Genomic DNA, 17,740 nt, shown 5'->3' on the forward strand with positions numbered 1-17,740 from the left:
CACACCTCAGGTCCACCAGGAGTGGTTTCCTTGCACTAGGAAGGGCTGAGAACAGAGCACACTCCTGTTTTCCAAGGCTCTCAAGAACAATCAGATGGGGAACCCGTCTGAGCTCGTAAAAGAGCAGCTCCCCAGTCACGTAACCTCACATCAGAGTCCTGGGCCGGAAGCTCCCACCAGGAGTTGGAAGAAGTGCCCAGTTCTGTGCCCCGACTTCTACATCCGACAGTGGCTCTTACCACGACTTCCATGGATGGCCTTCCTTGGTTCCTAAAAGCACGGCTGAAGGGCAGTGGCATTTGCTGAGACCTTAGCATTCCATACACAGACACATATGCATAAAATATGGACACTTCCTTACAAACGTTCTCTCCTCCCAGACAAAAGGAGGGGAGAAAAAGAAAAGAAGGTAGAGGAGAAAGACAGATGACATGTCTTCCCATAATACAAAAACTACAAAAATGCCAAGGAACGAGTCTGGAGCAGATCAAGCAGGCCCACGACAGGTCAGTCCTGACTCAGCCCCACACCCCCAAAGCTGTAATGTTGCAACCTGCAATCCCGGGACCCCCGCCCCGACACCTGCATCTGTGGGGTGAGCACTCTCAAGGTGTCGCCTCTTTCCCTCTGGCAGGAGTCAGGGAAATGTGGCTGGGAAGGAGAAATGCAAAAGAGAAACGAGCAATGAGCTTGACTCCGTTGGAGAAGCTTCCACGGCTTCACATAATCAGGTGGAAAGAATCCAGAGCTGGAGAACAATTTCCCCAACTGGATGCAATGAACGTGGCATAAAACACTGGACAAAATCCCAAACCAGAGCACAGAGCCCATCTGGTGCAACAGTGTCTGCATATCCTCTCACTGGCAGCCTGGCCTCCTGCCTGTCTCCCCTCTCATCCCAACCATCCCTCCTGCACAGAAAATCAGCCCACATAGGGTGTCTTCAGAGACTGTGCTAGAGTTTGAGGGAGAAATCAAACCGGCCTCAGATTTACGGAAAAGAGAGTCGAGAACAGATATAACACCCGGCTGAGCTCTCCAAGAATGAAACAGATTAAAAGGAAGAACGAAACAGCTGTCTAAACACTCCGGAAAGAAAGAAACAAATAAGCAAACCAAAGTCATAAAGCATGACCAGAAGTAAACAATGCAAAGAAAATGAAGAATTTCTTTACAACCACTTCATAAAGAAAAAACAATTTAATAAGAACATTCAGAAAACGAGAGCTCCAAAAAAAAAATTAAAAAAAGACAGTAAATGAAAAGAGAGGTTGCAGATCTAATGAACACATAACAATGACTGAATCATCGCTGCGCAATTCTAAATGATTCAGAAACCACACAAAGAGAAGAGACGCCAGTTAAATTTTGATTTCTGCATTAGAGAAACAGTTTGAGATAACAACAGTGATTTTCTTTAAATCATTTTTAAAGGTAGGACTGTAAACACAGAAGAGCATCCCTGAAGTAGAGAATCCAGCAAATATGACAAAAAATACTCCCAGAGATAGAATACAGGAGAACTTTTTGGAAATAGAGAAGAGTTTATCTGAAGACGAGAAGACTATGCTGTATTTCAGGGGGGAAATTGAACTATAGCTGAACCATGGCTCTTGAACTCCAAAGACAAAGGAAGGATACCACAGGTATCCAGAGGGGGAGAAAAAAAACCAACTCATTAACAAGTAGGGAAAAAATCAGTCCAGCCTCAAATACTTCCCAATAGCATTCGGCGGTAGATGCCAGCGCATCAAGACGGGCAAAGTTCAAAGAGAAAGAGTAATAAAAATATGATAACCAACGAAATTGGCCCTTAAGTGTGAACCAACATACATATATTCTCTATCATAAAAAGAAAAAACACCAATCATTCATTAATCATGAATCCCACGGGGGGAAATCTTGGCAATGACACCCAACCAAAATAAAAGTGGGACAAATACTAAAATCCAATAATGTCACTTCTGTTTCCAAAAGCACACTGACTAGAAACGTCAGGACTCCTGCCACAAGAACATGGTTTTTGTTGCATTGTTGGTCTTCCAGAAAGTGATCTCCAGAGAACAGGGACAAGGAGAGGGACAAAAAATAAATAAATAAATAAATCAAAAAGAAGATTGAAGGGGCACCTGGGCAGCTCAGTGGGTTAAAGCCTCTGCCTTCAGCTCAGGTCATGATCTCAGGGTCCTGGGATCAAGCCCCACATCGGGCTCTCTGCTCAGCGGGGAGTTTGCTTCCCCCTTTCTCTGCCTGCCTCTCTGCCTACTTGTCATCTCTGTCTGTCAAATAAATAAATAAAATCTTTGAAAAAAAAAAAAAAAGAAGAAGATTAAAGTCCTTACTTGAATCTTTAAGTGTAAGATATAGTGAGAGAGGGAAGTCCCCTCAAGGGGAATGGAGGGGAGGCAGGCAAGGCAATATTCAAATAACAGATGGCTGAGAATTTTCCAGAACATACAAAAGACACAAATCCATTGATAAAGGAAACATAACACTTGCCAGGAAACACAAGCCCACTGTAAAACTTCACCACGCCTAAGTCCAAGGAAAGATTTCAATAGCAATTCAAGAAATAAAGCCACACTACCTCAGAGGAATGGTTGGACTTGCCAAGAACTCATCAATAGCAAGAAATGAGAAGAAGTTAAATATCTGTAGATGGCTTAGAGAAACTCGATCACTTTAGAATTACGTACCCAGAGAAATGACCTCTCAAGAGTGACGGCGAAAGAAAATTTTCAGTGAATTAGAAACCGAGTTATCCAACCAGAGACCAAGGCTAAAGAGATTTGCAAATAATAGGCTTAGATTTCAAAAAATGCTTGGATTAAGCTCACTGTTTGAAAGACAAGGATTTGCAGGTTTCATTTTTTAAAAGCTATCTGTTATTCGGAACAAATAAAATTAGAATATAAGGACACCGACCAGCTGAACTACAAAGATGAAAAGGAGAGGTGTTTGCCTGGCTCATTCAAGTGCAGCATATGACTCTTCACTGACTCTTGTCGCAGGGCCGTGAGTTCAAGCCCTGTGTTGGGGGTGGAGCCCACTTAGAAAGTAAAATAAATAAATAAATAGAACTATTTCTTTTTTTTTTTTAAGATTTTATTTATTTATTTGACAGAGAGAGATCACAAGTAGGCAGAGAGGCAGACAGAGAGAGAGGAGGAAGCAGGCTCCCTGCTGAGCAGAGAGCCATGATGCGGGACTCGATCCCAGAACCCTGAGATCATGACCTGAGCCGAAGGCAGCGGCTTAACCCACTGAGCCACCCAGGTGCCCCGAACTATTTCTTTTTTTAAAAAGCAAGAGATGAAAAAGACATGCAAGGTAAATATTAAAACTGGCTGGCGAAATCAGACAGGAGGCTTTAAGACAATGTTCTTAGGTCTAGAAAAAATCACTATATAATAATGGAAGTTTTAGAATAGGAAGATGAAATAATTGTAAGCGTTTATAAGCCTATTACGTATCCACAAGAAATACGAAAAACAAGTGATAGAAATACAGAAAGAGAATTACAGGGGCACCTGGCTGGCTCTTGTCAGTGGACTGTCCAACTCTTGATTTCAGCTCAGGTCATGATCTCAGAGTTGTGGGATCAAGCCCCATGTCGGCTCCGTGCCGATCGGGGAGTCTGCTTGGGATTCTCTCTCTCCCTCTCCCCCATTTGTGTGCACATTGTCTCTTTCTGTTTAAAATAAATAAAATCTTTAAATAAAAATAAAAATGGGGGCACCTGGTTGGCTCAGTCCATTAAGCGTCTGCCTTCGGCTCCGGTCATGATCCCTGGGTCCTGAGATCGAGTCCCGCATTGCACTCCCTGCTCAGTGGGGAACCTGCTTCACCCTCTCCCTCTGACTCTCTCTTACGCTAGTTCTCTTGTGCACATTCTGTCCCTCTCTCAAATAAACAAATAAAATATAAATAAATAAATAAATAATTTTCGAAAACGTTCAAGCCAATCGTTTTTGAGAAGATAATTACATACATGAGTCAAGAGGTGTGCTCAACTGGGGATTGTGCATAAACGATGAGTCAGGAACACGGCATCAAAAGCTAATGATGTACTGTGAGGTGACCGACACAACACAATTTAAAAAAGAGAGAGAGGTGTGCTCAACAATGCTTCTCTTATCTGTGAATAGAAAAAACGTAAGTCATGCGAAAAAATAAACAGGACAATCGATCATTAAGTTGCTGTGCCCTGGAGGAATAAAAGTCTGTGTTTTTTTCAAAGATTTTATTTATTTATTTGAGAGATAGAGAGAGAGCACTACTGGGAGTGGAGGTGGGGCGGAGGGAGGAAGCAGGCTCCCCGCTGAGCAGAGAGACGGATGCAGGACACGATCCCAGGAACTTGGGATCATGACCTGAGCCGAAGGCAGATGCTTCACCGACTGAACCACGTAGGCGTCCTTAAAGTGAGTGTATTTTTCATTCATTCATTTGTTCGTTTGTTCATGCGTTCATTCATCAGGAAGCGTGCTCATCCCGTGCGTGGGACTCTTCTGGGGACACCCGCATCAGGATGACCAAGCCCTGCCCTCCTATCCTATCCAGAGCCCTGCACCGTCTGCAAGATTGTGATCTTCCATTATTATTTCAGCCATCCAACAGCCAGTGAGGTAGGTAATTTTTTGCCAGTTTTCCGCATCAGAGATCGAAATCATCAGTATTTTGCCCTACATCTGAAATAGAAGGTGGACTGAACCGCAGGCCTCAGCACGAGATAGATGCTCCTCCGTCTGACGGGAACGGAACATCTCGCAGGTGCGGTTCCAGGAAGCCCATCCTTAAATCCTCCCGGTTGCTCCGGCAGCAAGGGGTTTCGTTTATGACCGAAAGCCACAAAAAATAAAACACCCCCAGTACAAAAATTAGAATTAGCAGTGAATCAAGGAGGAAAGAGGGCTTTCCAGAAGGAGAACATGGTCATGAGACCCACTGGCCGGGCGAGGAGGAGGCATCACAAGTTTAGAATATCACGGAAGCTGGAGCAAAGCATGTAATTAGTCTCCTCCCTGGTCTGTGCAGACAAAGGGCTTTGCAGAGAGCGTGAAATTCCATTGTGTCTCTTTGGGGTGCATGGAGGGCCTCCGGATGCCAGCCCTTTCAGGAGAGGAGACTTTCCCAGAGGTATTATGAGGTCCCAGCTATAAAACAGTGCCACAAGAGCAGCCCATTGCCACTGGGAGCTGGGACTCCCCAGACCTCTCCGTCGGTGTCCAAAATCCCCTCCCTAAGGGAGTCCCTGCAAATCTTTGAGCTAGCCACTGAGTTAGCCAGGATGGAACAAGATGTACCCTCTCTCTCTCACTTCCCTTGTTTTGGGGTTTTGTTTGTTTGTTTTGCTTTGCTTTTTACTGTTATGGCTTTTTAAGCTTTATACTGAAAAACACTTACTTTTCCTTCCACACTCCTGCATCAAACATTCATATGGCGCCTACCACGGCTGTCCACAAACAGACTTGACCACGTTTTAAATATACGACAAAGTAACCTGAGGCAGAGAAGACCATTGCATGGGGTGGGGGAGTCTGGCCCCCTGAAATTCTAGGATATAATTTTTATAAAGATAAACTAAAGCTTTGCAGAATACCCCAAGTGTACCTTAAGTAGGTAGAAGTCCAAAACAGAGAAAACTCAAATCTAATGAAACCAGTAGCGAGGGGACTGTCGATCCGACCTGTGGGTGAATAAAACATACTTCTTGCAGGGGCGCCTGTGGGGCTCCGTCGTTAAGGGGCTGCCTTCGGCTCAGGTCATGACCCCAGGGTCCTGGGATCGAGTCCTGCGTTGGACTCCCTGCTCAGTGAGGAGTCTGCTTCTCCATCTGCCTCCACCCCTCCCCACTCGTTCTTTCTCAAATAAATAAGTAATATCTGTTAAAATTTCAAAAAGTACTTCCTGCAGTTTTGAAACTATAAAAGACGTATTTGAAGGAAAAAGGAAAGGTGAGGTGGCAAGATACACAAACTGAATCTGAGCGATGGAAATACAGAAACAAACCAACGAGAAGGGCAGCGAGGTCTCCACGACCTCGTCCCAGTTATGAAATTGGTAAAGAATTGGATGAGCAATTTATTATTTTCTTTAATATTTTATTTATAAGTCATCTCTACACCCTACGTGGGGCTTGAACTCACAACCCCGAGATCAAGAGCCACACGCTCCACCGACTGAGCCAGCTGGGTGCCCCTTGGCCAATTTATATAAGAGAAAATACAGATAAATATGTTCCTTCTTACAGTAACCTTTGAAAAGAGAAGATTGGATAAAAAAAAAACCTTCATATGCCCCTGGACGTGGATGAAGTGGGCCGGCAGAGACCACAGGTACCCACGCAGTACGGCCACTGCGGGCCGGCAGGACACGGCACAGGACACATCAGCTGGCACCATGTGACCTGCACATCCCTTCTGAGAGGAAGTCGGTCGGCGCGTAGCATGACCCACAGCGATGGAAGGTAGTGTGAGGGCTTTTGGCTCAGACGTATCACTGTGTGGAATTTATTCTAATGTCATTGTGTTTGGGGCCAAAGAAAGGCCCCGAACTCAGAGGCCCCCTGAGGGCACACACAGCACTGTCTGACCTTCCATGTGGGTCCCTCCTAAGCAGCCTCGTGTCCCACACACAGCCGGGATCCCTAAGTCTGGGACAGAGGACAGGATGGGTGACAGGGACACATCTCCCTGTCTCTTTCCCCTCGTCCCTAAGAAGTGTTTTCCAAACGGAAGCTCTTGGGTGCGCAGGTTAGACTCTGCCAGAAGGTCCAGCTTCGAGCTCGCAGGGTGACAGGACCCTGTGAGGGCCACCTGGGACAAGTCCTGGCTACCTGGTCCAGGCCGCCAGTGACCAGGGTGGGGCTGGGCGCAGTGGGGTCCCTCCCTCGGGTGCGTGTTGGCTGATTCAGCACAGGGGATGGGATGAGGTGGTGGGTTTGGGGAGGGGATAGGCACAGCTGAGTGGCAAATGCAGAGCTGAACTCGGAGCCCCAGGGTGACAAAACGAACATGCTCCCTAGTTTCCATGGTCCCCCAGGACACTACCTGGGCCTCCAGTACAGTCTCTCAAAACAAGCTGAGGTGCCCTTGGCCCTGGTCTCTGGAGGGATTGTTATCAGGAGGTTGGTTTGGCTCGTGTTTGTGAACCTTTCTTATAACTGAAAACCCGGGCTTATCTGAGATCAAAGAGAATAAACCAGGGAAACTCCAGGTTTCCCAATCAAGACCCACATTCCTGGGTAAGGAGGAAACCCCTGTGTGGAAAGGAGGAGGACCCTGGTTTTGGAGTTTCGGTTGTTTGCTTGTAGTTGCTTTTGTTTTGTTTTTGTTTTTCGTGGAAGTCATACAGATCCACCATTCTAAACAAAATCTAGGGGCCCCTGGCTGGCTCGGCCCATTAAGTGTCTGCCTTCTGCTGGGGTCGTGATCCCAGGGTCCTGCGATCGAGCCTCACATTGGGCTCCCTGATTAGCAGGGAGCCTGCTTCTCTCTCTCCCTCCACAGCTCCCTCTGCTGCTCCCCCTGCTTGTGCTCACTCTCTCCCTCTCTCAAATAAATCAATAAAATCTTTAAAAAAAAAATCTTCCTGAACTAGCTTTTTGAGGATCTCGCCATTTTCCTTCCTCTATGTAGGTCATTTTTTCAGCAGAAAAGCAATAGAAACAGGGTTTTGGGTTTTTTTTTCCTTTCCACCCTGACAAACAACCGCATTGGGAAGAAAGAAATCGCATGCCTTTTTCCTGAAACCCAGTTTTCTGGGTTTCTACACGTTTGAAAGGCTGGATTTTCTCGGGCGCCTACGTGCCTCAGTTGGTTAAGCATCCCAGTGTTGATTTCCACTCAGGTCATGATCTCAGGGTCATAAGATCTGCACTCAAGAAGTTTGTCATTTTCCCTCTGTTCCTTCCCCTGCTCGCTTGCTCGCTCTCTCTCTCTCTCTCTCTGTGTCAAATACATAAATAAAATCTTTTAAAAAAAAGAAAGAAAGAAAGACTGGATATCTTTGGGTTCTTTTTTTTTTTTTTTAAAGATTTTATTTATTTGACAGAGAGAAATCACAAGTAGGCAGAGAGGCAGGCAGAGAGAGAGGAGGAAGCAGGCTCCCTGCTGAGCAGAGAGCCGACGCGGGACGTGATCCCAGGACCCTGAGATCATGACCCGAGCCAAAGGCAGCGGCTCAACCCACTGAGCCACCCAGGCACCCCTCTCTTTGGGTTCTTAAACTTGGACCTCGATGCAAAGCAGAAGAACACTTTTGAACTGTCTCATCTCCCCTAATATAAATCTATCCTATTTTTTAAAAGATTTTGTCTTTACATAATCTCTACACCCAACAGGCTTGGACTCAGAACCCAAGATCAAGAGTCACGTGTCCCACCAACCAAGCCAGCCAAGGGGGCTTATTCTGGAATTTTTTTTTTTTTAAATATATGACTGTGGCATATTATCAGGAGCCAGCCTTCAGTCTTTTTTCCAACCTGCCTAGCAAAGAGGTCAGCTCTTACCCTTTGAGCCTCCGGTTCCAACAAACACTCTTATAGGCCTTTATAGCGAACCTGGCAACAAGTAACCGGTACATTATAATTACACAAAAACCAGCCAGCATCCATCTCTAAGACCTGAACAGTCTGCAAAAGAAATAAAAGCTACTTTACTCCAAGGACTTTACGGCTGTGACTTCCTCCAAAGTCAGAAAAATACAGACTCACGGCCAGCATGCTGTTTCCAAAGTGAAATTGTGTTGGGACACTAGGTTAGGTTGGTAGCACTTGTGGGGGTGGACAAAAACTCAAAGATCTCAGGAAAGGAAGACACACACACACACACACACACCAGTTCAGAGGTCTACAGTCGCTGAAACTTGGCTAGAGAATTGATTCTTCATGTGTGGAACCAGAACAGTGGTTTCCCAAATAGCTGGTGGTTTCAAGGACCCGCCCTAACGGACTTAACCCCATTGGGTGGGCTTACTAGGAGTTCTCCCATGGGAGCAGGGAGGAAGGAGTTGGAGCCTGGCTTTGTGCTGAGTGGGGAGCCTGCCCATATGCAGCTAACCCAGCCTCGGGGCTTCCTGGAGGCCGGACCAGAAGGAGCAGCTCTGGTGAAGACCCCATCACCCTTGTCTGTGTCTAAGAGTGAGTGTGTTTTCTGCCAGATAAATGGTCCTTGAAAGCAAGAGTACAGGGCTTCGTGGGCACAGAGGGCTCTGGGGTGGGGGCAGGTCTATCCACAGGGGGAAGCGGCTCCTGTTTGACTAGGGTGGTGCAGGGAGTTTCGTGATTTCCATCATCTCCCTCTCACCCCCAGTGGGGGGTGGACCACGCTGTTTTAGGACAATGCTGTCCTTGCATCAAAGTATACTCCAGTCCCCCCTCCACTAGCCCAAGTCCTCAGCAAAAGTTAACCAAACCAAGCTTCGCAGTTTTCATTAAAGGAGAGGGGAACCAGAAACGCAGAGCAGAGTATGACTTTAAGACATATGGGAGACTCCGAGAACCATCCCCACTCCGTGACTGAGGGGCAGAGTGGGGAAGCGGTGCCATCCACTTGCACAAGTGAAGGGTCAAACCCCCTCTTAATAAAACACAGGAAACCCCCCAGAAGTTGCAGAACAAGGATACATCCTGTTCTTTCTTCTCACGGTTGTTAATAAATTATTAAAGTGAGAAGCAATGCATCAGACTCATTTACATTAATACGAAATGCAAAAGGACACCTATAAAGTCACAGGGCAAGTCTCCCGGCCAGGGGCCAGTGGCTGTCTGCCAGTGTTGCCCAGGTTGCTTGGAAACAGCCCAGGTGGGTGCTCCTGAGGGCCCCTGCTCTGGACGTCTCCAGCCCAGTGCCTTCGCCTCTGACCCGGAAACAAGCTGCAAGAAATTCATTCAAGGGAAATACCCTAACAAAGATGTGTCCGTCCTGCAGAATGAAGATGTCAGCCCCAATAGTAGGAACCAGGAGGAACCTTACTGCCCAGCATAAGGAAACGCTTGAATAAATTATGTGTATTCAGGGCACCTGGGTGGCTCAGTGAGCTCAGCGTCTGCCTTCAGATCAGGTCATGATCCCGGGGTCCTGGGATCGAGTCCCACATCGGGCTCCCTGCTCAGCATGGAATCTGCTTCTCCCTCTCCTTCTGCAGCTCCCCCTGCTTGTGCTCTCTCTCTCTCTCTCCCTCTCTCTCTCTCTCTCTCTGTCAAATAAATAAAATCTTTTTTTAAAAATCAGGAGTATCCAACTGGTGAACTATCTTTCAATAAACGCAATAAATCAATTTGCTTTTGAAAGCAAAAATCAAAAGGCTGTGATTTTCATTATTTAAAAATATCACACTACCTACGCCTAATGACAAGAAAAGACCAAAGTAGTAGCAGACGCATTCGGATAATGACATTTTTAGAGGGTTTTCAAAGTGTTTCTCCTTGCTACAGCATCCTTTGTGCAATAGATAAAAATCAGGGGAGGAAAAAATAAGTGATATTAAAATAATTACAAAAACCGTCATCTTTTTCAAGGCATTTTCTTTCGCAAGAAGAGTAGGAAATCAGCAATCTCTGAAGCGAAGTGTGAAGACAGAGAGGAGGCTATTATTCGTGCGTTCTACACTATTCTAGTTTTCCCGGCCTCAAGTGTCCGTAATAAGGCGTTTTCTAAAAGAACTATAATAGGGACGCCTGGTGGCTTGGTCCGGTATGTGTCTGCCTTGGGCCCAGGTCCTGATACCAGGGTCCTGAGATGGAGTCCACATCGGGCTCCCTGTTCAGCGTCGAGCCGGCTTCTCCCTCTCTGCTCCCCATCTTGCTCTCTCTTGCTATCTCTGTCTCTCTCTCTCTCTCTCTCTCTCAAATAAATAAATAAATAAATAAAATCTCTTTAAAAAATCTAAAATAAAAGACTACAATAATAAAACATAACGAAATGAAGATGAAATGTAAAAGCGCCTCTATAAAGTCACGTGTATAAAAAAAAAAATTTCAAGTTTTTACAGAAAGTGTAAAAGCCGCCCGAGGTTCCGATCTGCATTTCCCTGATCATGGTTCCTTCCGGTGTGTTTGCCCTGCACACAGGGCCCGCTCCTTATTCACTACGGGAACATCGTTTCCAGACCCTGTGACGTTGCCGATCTCGGCAACGCCATGCTGAACAACTTTGTGCAAGGGTCATTTCCCATTTGCGCCGGGACATCTGTGGGATCTATCCCCAAAAGGAGCTCATCAAATAGGTTATTTTCCCCCACTGCTTTCCTGGGTCCCGAGCTCCGGGCAGGGCACACCATCGTCTGCTTCACCAAGCACCGGGCACCCGGCAGAGATGCCGGAAGTCCCACACCGCTTTCTTCTTCCCTCTCTCAGCCAATATCTACTAAACACCTGTTGTGCTCCAGGCACCGTCTGGGCACTAGGGACTACCCTGGCGAACACATCAGAATGAAACACCCTACTCCCGGCGATCTGAGATACGAGGCGGTCTCCATAGCAGGGTAACAAGTAAGTGAGCCGGTGCTACGTCATAAGGGGAAAAATTCTACAGAGAGAAACACGGCAAAGAAGGACAGGATGGACGCATGGTTGGATAATCAACGCGTTGAGTGTTTCTATCTGATGCGCACACTCATCTCGGCAGCATCAAACCAAGACTGTGTTTAACCCCCAAAGCACCTAAGGCTGCGAGGTAGATGGTCCCTCTGTACCTGTACCCGCCCCCTCGGGCTGATATACAAAAAGCAGAAATTGTGGTACCTGGTCAGTTAATTTCATCCAACACGTTCTATAGTAGAAACGAGAGGCTCAGCCCTCAAAACCTATGTCTGTAGAACAGATTCATTAACTGAAAAACACCTACACAGACCCCAAGCCAGGAGCAATAAAGGACAGAATGCTCGCTTGTTGGTTCCTGATCCTCAAACTTTTGTGCAAATTCCCCACCCAAGTCGTGCAAACGCTGAAGAAAGAAAACACCTTTCCTGAGAAAACACCTTTCCTGACATTTGCCTTATTTGGGGGCAAGAACGTTCTAGATAATGAGAAGTCGGCAGAATGAAACCCAGGGTCAGTTACTGAACATCTTCCAACAGCAGAGTAGGTCAACGGGGCAACCCCATAGGCTGTGTGGACCTTAGAATTTGAGAAGGACCTGTCCCTGCTGGAGTGACGGGGACACGTGTCCGTTTCAATCTGGCAGAGTAAGAAGTAAAGGAGAGGTCGCTGGCCAGATAGGCAGGAGATTTCTGCATCTTTTTTTTTTTTTAAGATTTTTATTTATTTGTTTGACGGACAGAAATCACAAGTAGATGGAGAGGCAGGCAGAGAGAGAGAGAGAGGGGAGCAGGCTCCCTGCTGAGCAGAGAGCCCGATGTGGGACTCGATCCCAGGACCCTGAGATCATGACCTGAGCCGAAGGCAGTGGCTTAACCCACTGAGCCACCCAGGGGCCCAGATTTCTGCATCTTAAAATGTGAACTTACAGGTGTTTATGTAACAGTTAGCACAAGGCTGATCTGAGCCATTCCCATCCACTCTGGAGCGCCTCCCTGTCCTTTGGATACAGCTCCAAAAAGCTGAGAATTAACAGGAGGGGACGGCTCACCCCAGCTCTGGCGACAGCCACCACAGCCTCCTGTCCTGGGGCTGCAGCGTGGGGACCTATAACCTACTATCAGGAATTGTACCTTCCACTGGAGGGATCTGCAGAGGCTCAGAAAACACGGGCTGTGGTTCAAAATCCACATTCATTTTTTTTTTTTTTAAAGAGTTTTTCTCAACTAGCCCCTTTCTGACAAGGCAGCAGCCTGGTTGTGACAGTTTGGCTACTTGGGCCCTGGATGACCCAGCCTCCCCCCAGATCCCCGCAGGGTGGGGCAGACAGGCCAGACCAGCCCCCCATCTCCTCCGATCCTGCCCCCACCCCTATTCCTCACCTCCCCGACCCGGGCAGGCAAGCTGCACTCACCGGGTGCCTGAGTCTGCAGAGCCAGTTCTTCCAGAGCAGGGCTAAGAACTGGCGCCTCACCGGCCCCATGCCCGCCCTCCTGCGCTGGGTCAGGAAGCCAGAGAAGCGCGGGCTTATATCTGCAGATCCGGGAGAAGGCCGCACGCGCATTAGTCAATCCCAACAAAAGTGAGTGATGCAAGACAGATTACTGGTGGCTGAGCGCGGCGGGCATCGAATGTCCCTCTTGTTCTGTTGAGAAATCTTGCCTTTTCACGGGCTGCCCGCTGTTGGGAGGGTTGGGTTACTGGGGGCAGCCCCAGGGGCCATTTCCGTCGTGCGCGCGTTTCCAAGAGCGCACACCGCTGGGGGCGAGCGGCGGAAACCCCGGCGCCCACCGTCGCACGGACCCCTCTGTCCTGATGTGAATTGCCTGGAATCTTCCTCTCCTCCCGTGACATTTCAGCTATCACAGGAGCCGTCAACCAGAGCCTTTTCCATTTCGGAGGCCCCCGGCAGGGAATCAATCAGAGGGAAAAGAGATGGAAGCCCCGTGGGTGTCCCCGGCAACAGGGCAGGGTGGCTCAGGTCAAGGACAGCCCTGCGCGCGCACACTCGCACCCCTGTCCCCCCAGGGTCCGTGCTTCCAGGAGGAGGCTCCGCAAGGAGGGTCCCATCAGCCTTTGCTGGGGACCTGTGAGCAAACCTCAGATGACTGGCTGAGACAGGAACGGTCAGCCACTCTCCCGTCTGCCCCTGATCCCGGCGGAGGGGGCTCTCTGGCACCTTCCCAGAGCTGGCAGGACTCAGCCACTCTCCCGTCTGCCCCTGATCCCGGCGGAAGGGGGCTCTCTGGCACCTTCCCAGAGCTGGCAGGACTCAGCAGGCCTGCAGGTCCCTCCCCCCCCCCACCCCCCGAGTGAGTCTGCACATGCCACCTCCTCAGCCAGCCTGCGGGACTGAGCTGGGAAGGGCTTGCTCCACCCGCCCAGAGGCCGAGGCTCCCAGGTTCCTGTTGCCCCCAGCTGTGGTCAGAAGGATGTCAGGCAACCAGAACCCTGTGGTCTTCCATGCCATAAAGCAATTTCCACAAGCCGAAAACGCTCCATCAGTGGCTTTGGCAACAGGAAACAGGGGCACAGGCTTCAGCAAAGGGATTGACTCAACGACCCCATCATCTTATTTTTTAAAAGAACACAGTTTAAAAATTGCATTCTGTTATCGGTTCTGTATTTCGCAGCACCAGAGGGAGGGCCGGACTGGCCGCGTGGGACCCAGCACAGGAAGCCAGCGCACCGGGCCGCCCTTGGCCCTCACCCCTCCAGCCCCGTCCTGTTCCCCAAGGGCCGATACCCAGGCTCCCTCTGCAGACAACATACTTCACAGCACCAGGACCATCGCCACTTGTTTTTAAAACTCCAGGACAATGAAAAGCCCCAGCTATGGTTTTTGTTTTTGTTTTCCATTTTATGTTTCCAACAGCCTTTTTTTTTTTTTTTTTTTTTCCCACAGACCTGCACGACTCCATGCCCTGCTCTGGTGGGGGGATATGCCGTGACCGTAGTCTTCCCAGCACCGGTGTTCCCATGAGGATGGGTTGCAACGCTTAACAGTTTCCCATGATACCGGAAGTATGTTTCATTTTGTTTCATTTCATTTCATTTTAGAGGGAGAGAGCGCGCGCGTGTGGGGGGGGGCGGGGAAGGAGTGAGAATCCCAAGCAGACTCTGTGCTGAGAGACGCGCCTGACGTAGGGCTCGATCCCATGACCCTGAGATCACACCTGAGCTGAAACTAAGAGTCAGATACTTAACCGACTGAGCCCCCAGCTGCCCCTCAAAAAGGACACTTGAGCATCTCTACTCTAGGTATGTACCCCAAATCGTTGAAAGCAAGGACTCAAACGAGAGCACGTGCACAACACTATTCACAACCGCCAAAGGGTGGAAACAACCGGCACTGGATGCTGCACATGGATGGTGCCAGGGCCTGAGGAGGGAGGGACCCAAGGAAGAACTGTAAGTAGGTGTGGGTCCCTTCAAAGATAATTACTTGTAGTCATCTCTGCACCCAACGTGGGGCTGGAACTCGTGACCCCAAGATCAGGAGCCGCACGCCAGCCAGGCGCCCTGCGAGTGTGCCTGAGGGGTGAAGACAATGTTTTGGGAACAAGGGAGAAGGGAGGGTTGCGCAACGATGGGAATGTACTGATTGTTCGTTTCAAAGGGCAGATGCTGAGTTAGGTGACTTTCTCCTCGATACATGATTTTTTAAAGTGCATTTCACCACCCATCTCTTCCCAGTCACTAGCCAGGCTCCCCTAAACACAGGGTACCCTGGACGGGTCTGCACCATGAGCCTGGCTCCTGACCATGCTCCTTCTTCATGTGTGCCCCCCGCTTTGTAAACTGTCACAGCGTGACTTCAGGCAGTGGCTGCTCAAGCCCTCCTTGGAGGAGCCAAAGCCAAGGTCTCCTCCCCAGCGGCCGCTGCTGAGCGTACCTGCTCGGGGAGGCGGACATGGACCACCTCCATGGACTCTGGGACCCCGGCCCATTCCTGCTCTCACCGCAGCGTCGAAGGCGCCCCCTCAACCCCACACACGGGGACTGGCACTCCAGGTGCTCAGAGAGGTTACGACCTGAGCACCACTGGCTGGAGGAGGTCATCCGGAGGACATGACCGCCAGCTGACGGACCAGCTGGACCCCGGCCATGGGAGACTCCTGACTCCCTCCCTGTTTGGGAATACACACCCCATATGCCTCCCCTGCTCTCAGAGGTTGCCCCAAGGACACGGCCCTGGGAGAGGGACAGGGTACTGAGACCATGCATAGGGTGCACGTGACTGAACCCCATCAAGGCTGCTTTAGAAACTTTAAGGTTTGGGGGTGGGGTGGAGATCTCATCTTGGGGAGCCCAGAACAAGCCTCGAGTGTAAGTTCCTCTGCTCCTTATGATGTGAATTGCTGGGTTCGGGAGCAAAGGGTCAAGAAAGAATTCTGGAGGCATCTTCGATCCAAGAAAGATGTTTTTATTCAAGCACGGACAGGACCTGTGGGCAGAAAGAGCTCCCCGGGGGGGATGAGGGGTGATTGATTCTATACTTTCAACTTGGGAGGGGTTTGGGGCGAGTGTAAGTCTCTAAGGGATTTGGAAGCAAGATTTCCAGGACCTGGAGGAGCTAGCTGTGGCTAGGACAAAGTCATTTACTACAGTCCAGTAAACCCTAAGTCATCAGAACCTTCAGATGTATATTGGGGGCCATATGCTTGCTGGGGGAGGATTGTTAACATGTTTCATAGAGATAAAGGAAGTTTCCAAAGGGATTTTTACAGAATCCTGGAGATTGGGCTGAGGTCAGGCAAAGGCTGCCTTTTGCCTCTAGCAGAGTATTAACATCGAGGCAGCTGAGCTTCTGGAGGAAGGTCACTCTGCCTGTCCTGAGAACTTGTCAATGGGCTCTAAGTTACAAGGAAGTTTAATTTTTTTTTTCTTTTGCCTTTGTTCTCCGTGTTGTGGACACCCGCGCCCGCCCTTCTGCAGTGCTGCCCGGCGCTGAGCTCCGAGCAGGTGTCAGCTCTCACCCCCGAAGCCCGAGGCTGTGAACTAGCACAGCTCTGCCTGTCACCCACCTCTGTCCCCTCCTGTCCCTTCCCCTTCCCTAGAACCCCAAGGAGCTCTTTTGAACAACAAAAGAGGGTTGCTTGGGGGATGAGAGGGAGACAGAGTGGGCTGTAGCAGGGTGATCGAGACAGTTAGGCTTCTGGGGCCCCGTGAGGCAGGGACAGAGCAGAGCATCGCTGAGAGGTGGGCACCCCATGGCACCTCCACAGTGGGGCGCTAGGCGTTTCTCTGTTCCAGTCCAGGTTCCCCAAAGCAGGTGCACCTCCCCGCTCTCCAGTCGGGGACCTAGGGGACAGTAGGACAAAAAGATGGAAGGAGCCTGGATCCTGGGACCCCCACATGTGATGAAGCCCCCTGAGCAAGGACCATTCCATGGATGCTCCATGATCGGGACCCAAATGTCCCTGAGCTGAGCCATGGAGGTGGGACTTCTGTTAGTTAAAGTGGTCGGTGTGGGGCATTCTCTCTGGAAGCATGCTCCCCCTCCTCCCCTTCCTGCCTCCCCGTCCCCTGCTGGGGCCACAGGTCCCTTTGATGACGCCTGTCCGAGGCACTCTAGCAGCCTGGATCATGGTGACCTCCCGCTGCCTCCAGGCCAGAAAGGAAGGAACAGTGACATCCTTACAGAAAGAGAGAAGGGGGAGAGGCCACGCCTGGTAAGGGAGGAGGTATAAGGATGTCACCTGCTTGACCCCAAGAGCTGGCCTTGACTGCCCACCTCTGTCTTACATCTCCCCCCAAGCTCTTCTTTCCGGCTTTCCTCCTAACTCAGGCAAAGGAAAACCCAAACCTGATGAGAATCCCCTCCCTCACCCCCGCCCTGGACCAACCCACCCTTTGAGCTAAACCTGACTCGCACCTGTGCACTTGGACCCTGAGTCCTCTCTGGAATGACCTACAGTCACCTTCACCTCATTATGATACTAAAATCCCCACCCAGGGAGGAGCACAAGCCCCATTTACCAGCATACCATGTGTGCACAGGCGTGTTCCCTTCCCGACCGCGCACGGCTGTCGCCCGCCTCTACCTAGGATGACAAGGCGTCATCCTAACCCTGAATAAAAGGAACCCGTCCACCCTCGCTTGGCGAGTCAGGGCTTTGGAAGCCATTCCCTGGGGTCTCCTTATCTGCTGCAAATAAAAGTTCTTTGTACGACTAATTAGTTATAACAAACAAA

General features: G+C 49.5%; 1 protein-coding gene across 1 annotated transcript in view; it reads right to left on the reverse strand.

Moving 5' to 3' along the window:
• The window catches only part of ABCA13 (ATP binding cassette subfamily A member 13), a 330,719-nt gene extending 317,613 nt beyond the window's left edge, over positions 1-13,106 (reverse strand). Inside the window, exon 1 of the mRNA XM_044246994.1 lies at positions 12,957-13,106. Coding sequence (XP_044102929.1) covers positions 12,957-13,106 — 150 coding nt within the window. The remainder of the gene's footprint in view (positions 1-12,956) is intronic.
• Between the last annotated feature and the right edge of the window lie 4,634 nt (positions 13,107-17,740).

Source organism: Neovison vison, chromosome 4 (assembly GCF_020171115.1).
Source record: "Neovison vison isolate M4711 chromosome 4, ASM_NN_V1, whole genome shotgun sequence".
Taxonomy (NCBI): Eukaryota; Metazoa; Chordata; class Mammalia; order Carnivora; family Mustelidae; genus Neogale; species Neogale vison.